The following is a 15773-nucleotide window of genomic DNA, read 5'->3' as shown; positions in this document are numbered from 1 at the left end:
CTCACTCAGGTTGTGAACCCTTCCTTACTAGAGGCTTATCTTTGTCATGCAGCCATTATGCAAATCCACACACAAGTTAACAGCCTCTCTCCTTGGGTGGTGCAGTGCTGCACAACCCCCCCCTTCTACACCAACCTCTTTAAACCCCTACTCCATCTAGCTCCAGCCCACCTATGGTGGTCTACCACCCTCCACTTCAGGCTGGCCACTGCTTTTTCAGCTGGGAGATGAGAAACTGGGTGAGAAAGTGATACATCTAATTATTTCACTGATGTTTTTAGGATGGTGCAGCTCTATAGCCTTTGAACACAAAAAACTTTATGCTTTTCCATAGCTCATGGGGTTTGATACCAGCCTTGAACTTGGAAAAAAAATTACTGCCACCAACCATGTCTAGTTTGTAACTCACTCCAGTCTTTAAGTCTCTGAAACTGTTTTTTAACCCTTGTGACTCAAGCTAGAAGCAAACTCTTACTAGCCCAACATATGAAAACATTGATCAGTTTTCTCTCCCAACTCTTTTGACACCCACATCAACATAGAAGAACTCAGAGAAGCCTTGTGATGCCCATTAAATAGTTTTTATTCCTTAGGACATGAATTGCATTTCCACTTGTTTACAGTACTGTAAAGTGCAATGGTATTAATCTCCGCTCCTGTGCACATGTTCAAGTATTTAAAATGCCCAGAAAATTTCTTTATTTATTTTTACAGCAGCTCAGTTATGGAGTTGTAATCTGGCAATACAACCAGATGTGCCTACAGGTTTGGGTCCTTCACTCTGACCCCCAGCAGGGGTTCTCCAACACTAACTGCTAGTGGAATGCACTTCCCAGCATCTTTAATCCACCTCCTCGATGGTTGGTCCAGAAGAAGCACCACCAGATGGAGGAGCTCCACCACCAGGGAAGCCCCCAGGCATTCCTCCAGGCATCCCTCCTGCGCTCTGGTACAGCTTGGTGATGATGGGGTTGCACACCTTCTCCAGCTCCTTCTGCTGGTGCTCGAACTCCTCCTTCTCAGCCGTCTGAAAGAGAGAGAGAGCTCAACACCCACTGCTCTCACCATACCCAAGGCATCTAGTGCCAACTTAACAGCCCCATCTGAAAAACAAGCTCACCCTTCACATCACCAGCACTGGAGTAGGTGTCAGTATTTCTGCTTTAACTACAGAAGGTCATTATTTGTCAACTAATTAGCCTCAATGAGGAGGAAGAGAAAGCTGATTCTCACTAGCTGTGGTCGCTCAGACATCCAAGGAAGGTACTTGGACTAACATTAGTCTTTCGACTTCTAGTGGAAACTACGAATGGCTTTGGAGTCACTTTCATCACTGCAACCAGTAGTTCTCTTCCACCTGAGCTGTCTTTGTAGCTAGCACTGACCGAGCAGTACAACATACCTGGTTCTTGTCCAGCCAGTTGATGATTTCATTGCATTTGTCCAGGATTTTCTGTTTGTCCTCATCAGAGATCTTGCCCTGGAGCTTCTCATCTTCAACAGTAGCTTTCATGTTGAATGCATAGGACTCCAGGGAGTTCTTAGAAGACACTTTGTCACGCTGCTTCTCATCTTCCGCTTTGTATTTCTCTGCTTCCTGAACCATCCGCTCAATGTCTTCCTTGCTCAGCCGGCCTGCAGAACACAGCACGCATTTCACATTACTTCTGGTGGAGAATTACCAACCCCCTGCATCTTTATTTTACAACTTCTACAGTTACCCGAGTTAACTTGGTCACGTAGGCAGTGTAAGACCACCCATGGATTCATGGGCTTCAAGATTTACAGATTACTGCACTGAACATCCAGGGCTGTGCACATTTATATCCAACTTTTGATAAAGCTGGCATGTGCATTAATAACCAAGATTTAGTAAATTTAGTAAATCTCTAAGAGCTTTGACATCACTGCAGTCAGCTTGCCAGCCTCCTACCCTCAGAAACATGGTGTTTACCTTTGTCATTTGTTATCGTGATCTTGTTTTCCTTGCCAGTGCTCTTATCCACAGCAGACACGTTCAGGATGCCATTGGCATCGATATCGAAGGTTACTTCAATCTGAGGTACACCTCTGGGAGCAGGGGGAATACCGGTCAGCTCAAACTTGCCCAGCAAGTTGTTGTCCTTGGTCATCGCACGTTCCCCTTCATACACCTAGTGGAACAACCAACAGATACATCAGATTTGTCCACATCAAGTTTCAACAGGAGCTTAGCCTGTGACTCGGTCGCTCAGACATCCAAGGAAGGTGCTTGGACCAACATCAGTCTTTCGACTTCTGGTGGAAACTACGAATGGCTTTGGAGTCACTTTCATCATTGCAACCAGGTTAAGTTGTTAGTTCCCCTAACAAGTTAGCTACTCAGAATTTTGACAGGGTCTTAGGACCAAGTGCACCTCAGTGTTGCTCGCCTACCTGGATCAGCACACCAGGCTGGTTGTCGGAGTACGTAGTGAATGTCTGTGTCTGCTTGGTGGGGATGGTGGTGTTCCGCTTGATCAGGACCGTCATGACACCTCCAGCAGTCTCAATACCAAGAGACAGGGGAGTCACATCCAGCAGGAGCAGATCCTGGACGTTCTCAGACTTGTCTCCAGACAGAATAGCAGCTTGAACAGCTAGGCAAAGAAAGCAAGACATTAAGAGCCTTGGAACAGACCAACCACATGCTGTAGTTAACCCCATAGCTCGCTCAGACATCCAAGGAAGGTTTTGGCCATCATTAGTAGACTTCTGGTGGAAACTACGAATGGCTTTGGAACCGGATTCATCATTGCAAGTCAAAGTAACTTCTTACTGCTCTGAGAAGCAGTACCAACTCCAGCACATCTAGCACCCACACCAGCACTGCTCTGAGACATTAGCTCACACAGGGCCCAGTTTACTAAGAAACCCACCCCACTTTTTGGCACGGAGAACAGAGGTTAAGACATTTAAATTGTGGCAGCTAAGATTACCTGCACCATAAGCTACAGCTTCATCAGGATTGATGCTCTTGTTCAGCTCTTTGCCATTGAAGAAATCCTGCAGGAGTTTCTGAATCTTTGGGATACGAGTAGAGCCGCCAACCAGCACGATGTCATGGATCTGCGATTTGTCTAGTTTGGCATCCCGCAGAGCCTTCTCCACAGGATCCAGGGTGCCACGGAACAGGTCGGCATTCAGCTCTTCAAAGCGAGCTCTGGTGATAGATGTGTAGAAGTCAATGCCCTCATAGAGAGAATCAATTTCAATACTGGCCTGTGTGCTGGACGACAGGGTACGCTTCGCACGTTCGCACGCGGTGCGAAGGCGACGAACTGCTCTCTTGTTCTCACTGATGTCTTTCTTGTGCTTGCGCTTGAACTCAGCAATGAAGTGGTTGACCATGCGGTTGTCAAAGTCTTCTCCACCCAGGTGAGTGTCACCTGCAGTGGATTTCACCTCAAAGATGCCATCTTCAATAGTTAGAATGGACACATCGAAGGTGCCACCTCCAAGGTCAAAGATAAGAACATTCCTTTCAGCACCAACCTGAAAGAGAAAATTGATTTTTCACAATTTAATTTGTTTCCTACCACTAAGGTTAGCAGTTTTAGTGGTTCCAGAGACTTGTCACACCACAGCATACCTTCTTGTCCAGACCATAGGCTATAGCAGCAGCTGTCGGCTCATTGATAATTCGCAGCACATTGAGCCCTGCAATGGTTCCAGCATCTTTTGTGGCCTGGCGCTGGGAGTCATTGAAATAGGCTGGTACAGTGACTACAGCATTAGTAACAGTCTGGAGGAAAAAAAGCAAACAAAAATTGTGTTTTAGGTTTTGATGACCTCACACCTGCAGAACAATTTGTTAGATTTGGCTCAAGTCATATGCCTTACCTTCCCAAGGTATGCTTCTGCAATTTCCTTCATTTTGGTTAAAACCATGGAAGAAATTTCTTCTGGATAGAAGCTCTTTGTCTCTCCTTTGTACTCCACCTGCACTTTTGGTCTGCCAGCATCATTCACCACAGTGAAAGGCCAGTGCTTCATATCAGACTGGACAACAGAATCATCAAATCTACGCCCAATCAACCGTTTTGCATCTGGAAAAGTCAGTTGACCAGATTAAAACACTTCATCCCCAGCACAGAAACATCAACTTCATCCTAGGAAGACTGTACAAAAGCCTCCAAAGCTGTACTTTATCTGGAATTACTGCCTTGCCAAAACCTCCAAAGAGGTAAGAACTCAAAATGCTTGCTGTGAGACTTGTGTCAGCCAATGCAGCAATGCTAGAGGTGCTGCACAGTAAGCCAAAGTAGAGGCTATGAACCACTTGGTAACTCAGTCAAGGCCACTTAACACTTGCCACCAAAAAATGGTCTGCAGAAAGACAAGTTTGACTTCAGAGCATGGAGTTCCCTAATACCTGGTATGAACTTGGTCATTCTTAACTCTGTTTTCTCCTTTTGACTAAAACACTATGTTTTTAAGTTTAAGAGAAATCACCACCTCTGCTACATACCAGCAGCTCACATTAACTATCACAGTGGTAAGGTCTCTACACACAAATCTTGTAGCCTTCTTACCAAAGACCGTGTTGGTGGGATTCATTGCAACTTGATTCTTTGCAGCATCGCCAATCAACCTCTCTGTGTCTGTGAAGGCGACGTAGCTTGGCGTGGTCCGGTTCCCCTGGTCATTGGCAATGATCTCCACCTTCCCATGTTGGAACACACCAACACAGGAGTAGGTGGTGCCAAGATCGATTCCAACAGCTGGTCCCTTCGACATCTTGTCTGAAAAGATAGAAGAAATCAGAAGGTACGGTTAGTGGCTTGTAGTTCTTATCTACACATTCTGTTACCAGCTCAAATCTTACTAAAAATCCGTTAAGAAGTTTTTATTTAAAGGCAATAATTTTTCTAGTATTTGCTGTTTTAATAGCGTCTACTGTTCAGCGAACCTAGACAAGTTATTTAAAACGCCCGGGTGCCGGCGCTCAGCCGCGCGGTGCGGCCACATGGCCGCGGACTCCATTTCCCATCATGCCCCGCCCCGCGGGGATCACGTGGCGCCACCGCCATTTTGGGTGCGGGGAAGCGGCCCCTCCGCCGCGCGTGGGCCGAGCTTGGCAGCCCGCGGGGCCTGGCGCGGACCCAGACTCGCTGCGACGGGAACGCGACTGGGGGGGGGGCGCGACAGAGCCGGCCGAAAGCCCTCGGGGGCCGACCGGCAAGGCCGGCTTCCTCACTCCCCACGAGACCGCAGAAATTACACCAGGAACCCGCACCCCCCTTTCAAGAGAACCGATACGGAGCCGCCATTAGGTGCGGGCAAAAAAAAGCAGAGCCCAGTGAACGCCATTCTGCGGAGCCCCCTCGCCCCCGAAGCGGATTCAGACCGCAGTGGCCAGGCCCTGCTCCCCTGCGCCCCGCTCCTCAGCCACCCCGCCGCCCCGCCTCGCTCCCCACAAACCGCTGCTCCCCCCCGGGGCACCCGCAAGCCCCTCAGACCGCCCTCAAGCCCTCCAGCCCCGTTACCTGAGCGGCGCGGGCGGCGGCTGGCGCGCACGGGAGTTGCGCTGCTAACGAGCGGCTGCTGAATGAGAACGGTCGGCGCCCGCCCGGCCGCCTTTATATACCCCCGCAGAACCTTCCAGAAGGGCCCGCCCCTTTTCTCGGCCCCGGCCAATCCGCTCGCGCGGCCCGCGGACCTTTCCGCCAATGGAAGCCCGCCGGAACCCACACCCTCTGTGACGCAAGCAGGAAGGGGGCGTGGCCTCCGGCCGGCCGGTATTCTCGAACCTTCATGCGCTTTCCCCCCGCCGCCCACCGCCCCGCTCCGCTCGTCCCCCGCCCGCTACGGAAAGGGGCGGGGCCTCCCGCGCGCGGGAGCCAATCAGAGCCCTGCAGCGGCCGCGCGCGGGTGGCGGCACCGGCTGGAGGGGCGCGCGAGGGCGCGAACGGCAGCCAATGGCAGCGCGGCGCCGCAGGCTCGTTTGCATTTTTCCCGCGCCCCGGGCTGGGAGCGACCAATGGGGCGGCGGTGCCGGGGGGCTCATTTGCATAGCGCCGGGCCGGGGGTGACAACATGGCGGCGCCCCGCGGCCCCCGCCTTGGCCCCCGCGTCCCCGCCCGGCCGGGTTAAAGGCAATTAACGGCACGGCCCCGGCTTAATTGGGGCACGGCCCCGCGGGGCGAGACCCGGCCTTACTCCAGGCCCAGTCTCTTACTCCAGCCCCAGCCTCTGGCTCTGTCCCTTCCCGCAGCAGCTGCTCCTGCCGGCCCCGCTGCCCTCTCCCAGCCCCGTGTCCGTGCCAGCCCTCCCTGGCCTCTGTGAGGAGGTGAAGCCAGCGGTGTCCGATCCCTTCCGCACCCTGCTTCTTGCTCAGGCAGAGGAGCCCAGGCTGTTGTCCACCATGGTGTAGGGCGAAGCTGTTTTCTCCATAGAGCACAGTGCGGCCTCAGCATCTCTAGTCTTAGTTTCTCCTGCCCGTAAGCACCTCTTAATGCAGCGAACCAAGCGAGGAGCTCGCGTGGCACCTCTTTGTACGTCAGTGCTACCCACAGTGCATGCTCTTGGTGTTTCCAGCAGGAAAGAACCAGAGGCTCAGGACAGGGGAAAATTGGCTGTTCAGGTTCCCCTCCAGCAAGTTTTGGGATAAAGCAAGCAGAGGGAGGACTGCAAACCTTCACCTGGTCGTGGTGCAGGAGGCTGACAGCTGGTCAGGGGTCATAACCCAGCCCCGGCCCCATCAGCACTGCTGTGAATTGCATCCCATGTTCACATGGCATAAAATGCCCAGTGAAAAAAGTGAATCCAAACCGCATGTTTGTAAGCTTAGGCAGTAGGAAAAGGTGCAAGGGAGGAAAATAAATAAACAAATAGAATTCCACATTATTGTTAACTGCTTAAAGTCCAGTTCTTGGGGAGGGGGAGGGGAGTAACAAATCTCTTCCTTCAGCCTTATTCCAGTCAAATGACTGCGTGTCCTCTGTGGTACCTCGCTGCCTGCACCCCAAGCCAGAAAGCTGTGAGCTTATCTTCCTTCTGCAGCGAGCTTGGGTTATGTCTACTGGAGAACATGATGCAGTCACCCTGAATCAGCTGCTGCTTGTAGCTCGTTATCGGACCACTAATGGGCAGGTTCCTACTGCTGCCTACCACTGGCTAGGAGCTGGCATGTGGCAAGTGCTGACCCACAGCCCTCAGTAGTTTGTGGCTGTGATTTGTGCTCTGCCATGCACTGGAACCTGTTTTGGGACCTTTGGGTGAGCACAGAAGGCAGCACCACGGGTTGGAATTTGGGTGCACATGGTCAGAGAGACGGGAGGTGCAGCACATAAAGGGGTGGGGTTGAGGCACTGACCTGGGAATAAGGGAACTCCGCTGTGCCTTTAAAGATAAAGGGCAATATGAGCCACCAATAAGGGGCAATATGAATCCCATATGCTGACCAGGGATGGCATGCAAGGCTACTCCACCCTGAGCAGAGTACAGGCTGCTGAGCTCTCTGCTCCTGGGCTGCCCTCGAGAGCCCCCCAGTTTGCACCAGTGCATTGCACACCAGGTCTCAGGTGAGCTGTGCTGCCAGCAAGGCATTGCCTGCGCTGTTTTTTGTGTTTTGTTTTTTTTTAAATCACGAGCAAGATTTCAGTAGGACCTAAGAATAGTACTACCAGCACTTTGAAATAAAGCAATGACACTCAGATGCGCAACTGTACTTTGCACAACGGACTGATGGCAAGGGAAAGCAGCCTAAGGAACCAGTGAGTCAGTGCAGGGAGGAGAGCAGTCTAGCAAATGACTCATTACATTAGAAATTAAAGGCTCTTTAACATACTTGACTAAAGTAGCCCGCTTACCGCGAATCAGAAAAATTAAGGCCCAGCAGGCTGGACACTGCCAAGTGTTTTGTAGTGTGGGTTTTTGTTTTGTTTTCTTAAACGATGAATGCCAACATATTTTTTTTTAAGCCAGTTTCATACATTGCAGATCAAGCACATTTAAAACAGAGGTAGGTAGAGAGGGAAGATTGTGAAAGGCATGCTTCCTATTCACAGTAACGGCATTTGTTACTTACACACCTCTGGCAACCGCATGCCCCAGCTGAAGTTTGAAAATGATGCAGTTCTAATGCAGCCCTTCCCCTTCCCCCCATGTTCTTCCCCTTCAGCACGGCGGTACAAACTGAGCCAGGGTAAAAATAACCCAAGATTCCTGATACTGTAGAAAAGCATGCAATTGCACAACTCCTCTTGAAATGCATATCGCCTAATCAGGATTTTGGATGTCATCAATTCAGGAGTGAGCCAGTAACAGCCTTTCCCCATGAATCAGGGATAGACAGAAGGGCACACCTATGAGACCACTGTTGTCACTGTTTTAAATGCTGTGTAATTTAATTATGTTGCAACTTTTACTCCCAGATTTCTGTAGAGAGGATTGCTGATGTGAGACCTTTGCGCAGAACACCCTGAGGGAGAGAAGGCTGAAAGCATTGCGAGACGAAATCAACCACGGTCACATTTAGTTAGCCTAAATTCCACCTACATCTCCACAACTGGAGATTCCTGTTAGCTAGTTCAAAATGTTTATCTGCAGACGAGATCTAAGCTGTCTGAAAACAGCCCTTAGTTGTTCAAGGTTTCACTGTCATCTCATGCACAGTTCAGGAGATGAACTGAAACACACAGGGTGGCTCAGAAGCAAGCCCTGTGTATGTGGGAGTAGGAGAGCGGTGTTGCTGTGAGATTTTTATCTGTGCTGTGTCTGCACTGGCAGTATTTACCATATTAGCCTGAAGTGGCTATGTCCTCAGCCAGAACATCTCAGGTGAAATAGCTGCATGGAAGTCAAAACTCGATTTACTTCGATCCACCCGAGATTTCACATATTTCATACCATGTCACATAATTTAGACTGAACAAATGCCCAGGAAAAAGCTGCAGCTTCCCTGCAGTTTCTACACAAATGTGCATGTAGTCCTTCTTAGCTTAAAAATAGTATTTTTACCCCCGTATCTTTTTCTTGGATTCAACTTGACAGCATACAACATATCACAGCACAGAAGATAGAGCATTAGCACAAGTTTAGTTGAGCTGCAGCACTTCAGCTGCAGCATATTTATTTATAAAACAACCAACCAAAAAAAAAATTACGAAATCATTGATTCAAAGGAATCAATAATAAATATTTGCTTTCCTCTGAGTTGTTCAGACAGTACAAGTACACCAATTATAGCAGATAGAAGAGATGTAAGCTCAGTTTAGCTGCTGAGACAAAAGAAAGCTACATAAAATTGTACGCATTTAATCACACTAGTAATAACTGGTATATGACAGTAAATGTTTTAAGTACACTATTTTACAAAACAGAGTTTGGCTTATGGTTCATTTGTTTCCCTTGTGCAACTCCTGATAGCATCATCTGGAGCCCAGAAAACGTCCCCTTGAAAATAAAATCCCTTAGAAATGATCTCTTTCTCATATTTCCTTTGAGTAATGAACTTTTCTCTTTTGGGCTTTGTGCTAGCAACTGAAGCGCGGAATCGATTTGGTGCTCACCTGTGAGATCACCGGTGTGCAGACTGAAAAGCACCACTTCATTTCAGACTTAATGATCTTAAATCACCACGCTTTCTGGCCAGGACCATACATCTAAATTCCATGCCAGGAGTGGTTTTCCTGACACGGTTTTGTACACAGGGCAGTCTGCATGTGCGTGGATAGTGGGCACAAGGCCTCTTGCTTCCCAACCAGTGCTAGGAGCAGACAGGAATTATCACACACCAGGCTTCAGCTATTGCTTCCAACCTTTCCCCGAGGCCCATAAATCTTTCATCCCATAGAGGCGGACGTTTGACAGGGGATGATTTTCCTGCTCCAGGACAGCTGGACTCCAGGAGAGGGCTGCCTGCAGCCTGTTCCCCAAGGCCTCCAGGAAGGCAGCTGCTTGGTGCAGGCCGGGCAAATTCTCGTAGCTGGCAGCAAGCAGCCCCCAGGCTGTAGGCAGAGCACCCTCCTCTTTGCTAATTGCAAGCCTGGCCTGTGACTCAAAGCTAGCCGACAGTATTTGGTGCTTAAACCGTAACCAGCTCAGCCGTTGGAACTGTTATCCTCATTTTGTGGTAATCAGCTGCTGGTTGCTCAGGCGTGTGTGCTTTGCTGAGAAATTCATCCCTGGGTTTCTCTGCATGGAACAGGTGTCCCCAGATAATCTGCTGAGGTAAATCAAGCACAATAGGCAACCATAAAAGCCACAAACTAATTTAGAAGTCCTTCTCATGCCTTTCCTCAGGACTTCCCTAGCTCTGGAGGGCCTTGTAAGCACCTTGCAGTGCCTAGGCCTCCAGGGCCCACGAAGAAAGCAACAGCAGAAGAGTTGCAGACACAGCTGCTGCTTCCAAACAGCCACAGCCAAATCCACCAGAACAAAGCTGAGCCAGGAAGGCACCTCTGGAGTAACCAGGGAAACTGCCTGGGTAAAATCGCAAGGTATCCGATACCAAGAGCTGTAATAAAAGTAAAAGCTTAACAAACAGCTAATCCCCTTGTTTAAATCTGTGACTCAAGACCTTCCCTGCCCAACAAGTTAGTATTTTGTCATACTGAGGGTGGTTAGGTTGACTGTGGTACAGAGAACAAGCAGAATCTCAGCATGTGGGATGAAAATGGGTGGCTGCTATTAGGAAGAGAAGTCCTCAGGTAGTATCGGGCAAATTTGAAAACTGTTTCTCATACAGACGTAGCCCAAACAAGGCCTCACTTTAATCAGATCTTCTAAGATCTCAAGCTTGTAAGCTAGAATGCTGGGTCTCAGAAAAAGAGGTTAATTACAATCCCTAGAGTGAAAGAATCAGAAATCTGTGGTTCTTCTGTGCTGATCCATCTCCTGCAGACTCATTCCACAAATTGGAGAAAACCTTCCCTCCCTCAGATGAAAGATAATTTTTTTTATTTTTTAATGGAAAATCATCAATTTAGGAATACAGGAATTTAGAACATATATGCTCAGTGTCTTCTGTGTAGCAGTGGTCAGAGCCAAGTCCTTCAGAGGAATGTATAAATGACAGACAATTATGGGAACGCCTGCCTCCAGAGGAAGGCCTGACTACCTCTCATCATTTCTTGTTGGCCTTTCACCTGAAGCATAAGACTATACCCCTTGAAAATGTCTATTCTGGCTAACAGTCACAGGAAGGGTTTCGTTTGTTTGTTTTTATTTTGATTCTTGCAATTTTTGTTTATTTATTAATAATCCCGCTAATGTTTAAGCCTCAAAAATAGCATATGGCCCACAGGTTGATATATAAGTGTGACACTACACACAGATATTTTCTTCCTTTATCATTGCACCTGTTTACCTGTCCCCAGTGTATTTCCCTCATTACATGCTCTGTCACTGCATCTTCAGTCTTACCTGGATGCCTGAAGGTCAGTCCAAAAATGCTTTTTGTTCAACCTTGGGAAGAGCTCTCCAAGGCTTCTATAGTGTGGCTCACCCTAAAACTGGTGAATTCAAAACCTGGTAATCCTCCAAATGCTTCCTCCCAGCTTTTTGGTAGATCGGTGGCCCTCAGTTTTTGAGGTATGCCTCCATTTTGGATTAAGCACCCAATTCTCATCTCACTAAGGCTCATTTGACACAGATACAACTCCAGTGGAGTTACTGCAGCTTTACAGCGCTGTCCATAGAAGCAGAGTCCAGCTCCTTGTTCTATGTCTCAGGGTGCATCATTAATTTTGTTCTGGCAATTAAAGCACCTCTGTTTCCTTGACATACAGGCTCCTTTCTCTTTAGTAGAGGTTAGTTCAGACACATGCCTTAAGTCTGCATCTCTTAACCTTTTTGAGTTATCCTTTCCTTTCTGCTTTAGTTACAGCTTCCAAAAGTATTTCAGTAGAAGAATGAATGCAGAAAATGTGAAGCGTCTGTTCCCTTTGAGGTTTGACCACCAGGCTAGCCTCAGCAGAGACTACCTCAAAATCTTCAGGTGAGACAATGCATCTTTTAGAAAGTTCTCCAAAAACAGTCCAAGAGACTTTCCCTTCCCCTTTAAAACTCGCTGGAATATTATGTGTCTTTTTGTCTTCTATTGATCTCTTTAAAAAATCCTGAAGTTTGGCTTCATTTCATTTGTACAGCTCTTAGCTGACATTTTTCAACTGTAGTTTTAAAAAGCTCAGTGTTCCATTTCCAACAAGGTAATTAAAATAAAAAGTTCCCCTTTCCCCTCAAATTCATCCTTCTTAAAAAAAAAAAAATCTGTATCAGAACCGCAAGTGCTGGAAGATACAAGAAAGAGTTGAGTGGGAGGGCTTCTTGTTGTGTCAATAATCACAAGTGATTAAAATTAAGCTGACCAGGGAGATAACTAGCTAATCTAACAATTCCTATGTGGCTGGTGGTGTGTGAAGTGCTTCTGGATGGCAGGAGTCTCCAGCTGGCTGGTGAGCAGTCACACTGTCTGGAACGCCCGGCTTTGGGCAGGCACCATGACCTGCGTGGCTCCCATTTTCACCAGGTTAGCATAGTCGACTTTCCTTGGCTCGGTTTCCTTCCCTTCTGTCTCCCTCTGGCTGTACTGGGGAGGAGTCAGATGGGGAGTAGCTTCTGTTGACAAAGTCCGTTGGCTGCGAGAGGCACTGTTGGCTGTTGACCTGGTTGAGGAGGAACCTGAGCGTGAGCTCCTGGAACCGGAGGAGGAGGAACTAGGCTTGACAAGGTGGGCTTTGGGTGCCTCCGCGTCTTCTCTGCAATCAAACACAGCAGGGTTCAAATGCCATGAGAACAGAAACACTCATACATTTTGCCAGACTGAATTGCTGCTGCAATGAGCAGTTGCTCACTGAAGTTGCAAGTCACCAATGCACAGTTATCAAGCAGTTTGAGCAAGGTACTGGGTTTTCTGAATTCTGTGCAACACAACTTTATAAACTGAATTCATTACTTCTCTGCAGAGCTATTAGCCGAATGGATTTATAATACATGTGCACACAACCGGTTCTTTCTGTGTGGCTTTGAGGTCCGTGGACCAAATGCCAAGTGTCAGTGCAAAGAGTTCAGACAGTACTGTCTGCTCTGCAATCTTTACTCATAATGACAAATTACTTCAACAGGACTAGCTGAGACCAGTTCATCAGTTTAAAATATGTGGGTAGTAAAAGAAGTGCTAGAACTGGGCCCAGAGAAAGAAAAGTCATGCATGAAAAGGTGATAGAGGAGGCTCAGACTAAAAATAAAAAGGTATGCAAGATTTGAAAGCAAAAGAGAAAAGAAAACAGGAAGGGAATAAATCAGCAAAGACTACCTTCTTGCTGGCCAAATAGGCAACCTGACTGTCAGCCAGTGTAATCAGCTACTGAATGGATTATAGAGAAGCCTGCTTAACAGCACATAGATGTCATATGAGGGCAGGCAGCCCTTTGCAAACAGAAATAAGGGTGGAACAAGGCGAGGGGGTTCTTCAAGGGCAGGAGGAGCTAAAACTCCTTCCTGGAAATATCTTTTTCCAGCACTTTCCTTCCCGAGGTTAAGCTCAATTGGCTAGAGTCCAACTTCCGCTTAGAGGAGTGAGCAGCAGACCTCACACGCATGTAACACATGAATTTAAAGAACATGCATCAGCATTCTTGGTACACCCGTCCAGGGGTGAGGCTTCTCAACTCTGCACCCAGAAGCTCAGGGGATTTTTCTGCCTGAGCTAAATCCAGAAGCACAGTTGTTCAAAAGACTCAAGGAGGACTGTGAGAACCTGCCTGCCTCATAGTGTTCCCAACAGGAAAAAGCAATTTAAAAGAAAAATCAAACCTCTCAGAACCATAAGGGCTGAGTTTAATACTGGAGAGAACTACGTAAGTGCTTCAAAATGCTGAAATTGTAAGCGAGAGAATAATTAATACTAAATTGCATTTAATGTAATTTTATTGTGTTTTATGCTAATCTGTCCTGGGAAAAATGTCATTTTTTTTCTTCTATCTTGTTTTCTGGAAAGTCTTCACAAGTATTATTCTCACAGTAACAAAAAATTTGTCAGTGGTATTTCAGGGAGGCTTTACAAGTTTTTTAGAACAACTTTTCAAGACACTTAAAACATCTCAGTTACTTAAAACTGAGTGAAAAGAGACATTACTGTGGATCATGCTGGGTGTATGTGAAACTGAAAGAAGGGAGGATAGGAGGTGGGGGATTAAACGAAAGGCGTTACCTGATTTCATTTGGGGCCTCCTCTTCCTCATATCTCTTCTTTTCTTTCCTCCTTATTGTCAGCCTCACCACCAGGAAAAGGAGGGCAAGTCCCACCACCACGCCACAAACTGCTCCAGCAATCATACCAATATTTTGAGCATCTGTTGTCCAGAAAATAAATGTGTTAGCTGGTAAACTCCCAGCAGGAGTCATACGGTCAGATTCTAGTCCACACTAGAAATTACACCATCGTGTATAAATCAGAACAGAATGTAATAAATTAGACTACTACTTTTGGTGTCACTATGCAGAAATTGAACCAATTTATCTTAAAGCGCTTATTTCTAAACCTGAGCCAAGACTGAGAAAAGCATTCACCTCTAGAAGGGTGAGATCACAAGAGCTATGCCTTCAGCTGTGGGTCAGAATTGAAACGGGGAGGAGAAATCCTCACATAAGAACCCAGAACCACACAAAGCACAGAGGCAGACAGGACAACCCACATCCAAAAAATAAGTACCAAGCAGTTTTGCAGAGGCAGAAGAGTGATTGAACTACAAGTACTTCCCCATGAGGTACAAATATTTCCCCATAAGGATTTTTTCCCCTTCAACTCACCCTGAAATGATTACAACCTACTTGCAGAATGAATTATTCAATTGGAAAAAAAGTGACCTGAGGATGACAAAGAGGAAGGGAGAAAGGAAGACTGTACTGTGCAAATGTAAGGCTTTTTTCATCCATAATAATAAAGGTAATGAGACAACACTTCCTGATGTCTATGAGCCCTTGGTTGAACCTGTATGAAACTTCATTTCAGTGTTCAGGTTGGGTTTGGCTGAAAGTTGTTTCCTTAAGGCTTGTCCCTGCGGAGGGTTTAGCAAATCAAAATGAGGTTTTAAACCAATTCAATTGGTATAAAAGCTGCCAGCACGCTTTTACATCAGAGGGGAAGTAAAATGCCTGAGGGGAACAGGTTTTCTCTGTTACATGACCATATTCCAGTTATTTCAGGCCTGGTTGGGCAGACAAATTCCAAAGCTAAGGAATCTCCACAGAAGAGACCTCTCTATCAGCAGCCTTTTATCACAACAGTTCCAGCTCTTGCTGATCTCCCCTGAGAGCTGCACATAAAAACCTGCTAACCTGTATTGTTTGATTGTTTGTACTTGCTGTCAGTGTTGGTGCCACACTCCACCCTTTTTATTGCATGCATATGCAAAGACACAGGTACCTAGACACATACACACCCTTGATGTGGTTAATGAGGTAGGACATTTATTTTAATCTCTGGTATTTTGGCCGGAATTTATTAAGGCTGGATTAAAATCAAACTGTGTCAAAAAGTTGCTTTTTATTCTGCATTTTACTTCAAGTCAGAGTCAACCTTTCCAGGCTGTCTTTAGATTAGTTTACTGTCTCAAGTTCAACAAACATTTAATTTGGAATTGGAATGAGGGACTACCCATGGAGATTTTATACCTGACAGTAATCTCATGCAGTCATTACACCCAGAAATAATTAAAAGCTGGAGATTCAGCAAACCAACTCACCTTTCCCCCCCCCCCCAGTATTCTATTAGTCATTCTCAAAACTCAGATTTTCTAACAGACCAA

At 47.0% G+C, this 15773-nt stretch overlaps 2 protein-coding genes and 3 non-coding genes across 17 annotated transcripts in view; all 5 read right to left on the bottom strand.

Moving 5' to 3' along the window:
• Window positions 1-559: 559 nt before the first annotated feature.
• Window positions 560-5804, bottom strand: HSPA8 (heat shock protein family A (Hsp70) member 8). The gene is made up of 9 exons (XM_035555653.2): window positions 5508-5804; window positions 4554-4763; window positions 3862-4067; window positions 3611-3763; window positions 2958-3513; window positions 2416-2618; window positions 1955-2153; window positions 1403-1635; window positions 560-1027 (listed from the first exon to the last, which is right to left on the bottom strand). The coding sequence occupies exons 2-9, from the start codon at window positions 4756-4758 to the stop codon at window positions 842-844; spliced, it is 1941 nt and encodes a 646-aa protein (XP_035411546.1). The 5' UTR covers window positions 4759-4763; window positions 5508-5804; the 3' UTR covers window positions 560-841.
• LOC118252562 (small nucleolar RNA SNORD14) lies at window positions 1243-1339 on the bottom strand. Its single transcript, XR_004780187.1, has one exon. It is a non-coding gene; the product is annotated as a small nucleolar RNA SNORD14 (small nucleolar RNA).
• On the bottom strand, window positions 2227-2323 carry LOC118252561 (small nucleolar RNA SNORD14). The gene has a single exon (XR_004780186.1). It is a non-coding gene; the product is annotated as a small nucleolar RNA SNORD14 (small nucleolar RNA).
• On the bottom strand, window positions 2689-2779 carry LOC118252560 (small nucleolar RNA SNORD14). Its single transcript, XR_004780185.1, has one exon. It is a non-coding gene; the product is annotated as a small nucleolar RNA SNORD14 (small nucleolar RNA).
• Window positions 5805-9058: 3254 nt separating the features above from the next.
• The window catches only part of CLMP (CXADR like membrane protein), a 48846-nt gene continuing 42131 nt past the window's right edge, over window positions 9059-15773 (bottom strand). For 11 of the 13 annotated variants that reach the window (XM_035555662.1, XM_035555661.1, XM_050715002.1 and 8 more), the window contains 2 exons: window positions 14177-14318; window positions 9059-12722 (listed from right to left, as the gene is read on the bottom strand). In XM_035555662.1, coding sequence (XP_035411555.1) covers window positions 12428-12722; window positions 14177-14318 — 437 coding nt within the window. In that variant the 3' untranslated portion in view covers window positions 9059-12427. The remainder of the gene's footprint in view (window positions 12723-14176; window positions 14319-15773) is intronic. The other 2 variants (XR_004780128.2, XR_004780129.1) reach the window with 1 other exon arrangement.

This window comes from Cygnus atratus, chromosome 22, assembly GCF_013377495.2.
Source record: "Cygnus atratus isolate AKBS03 ecotype Queensland, Australia chromosome 22, CAtr_DNAZoo_HiC_assembly, whole genome shotgun sequence".
In the NCBI taxonomy this organism is placed as follows: Eukaryota; Metazoa; Chordata; class Aves; order Anseriformes; family Anatidae; genus Cygnus; species Cygnus atratus.
The sequence above is the reverse complement of the archived record's forward strand: the minus strand, read 5'-3'. Positions and strand labels throughout refer to the sequence as shown.

Coding starts and splice junctions, on each gene's coding strand:
- HSPA8 (XM_035555653.2), bottom strand. CDS start 4,758: ATGTCGAAGGGACCAGCTGTTGGAATCGATCTTGGCACCACCTACTCC. Junction 4,068..4,553: donor TCCCACCAACACGGTCTTTG/GTAAGAAGGCTA, acceptor TGACTTTTCCAG/ATGCAAAACGGTTGATTGGG. Junction 1,028..1,402: donor ACTGGCTGGACAAGAACCAG/GTATGTTGTACT, acceptor TCTCTCTTTCAG/ACGGCTGAGAAGGAGGAGTT.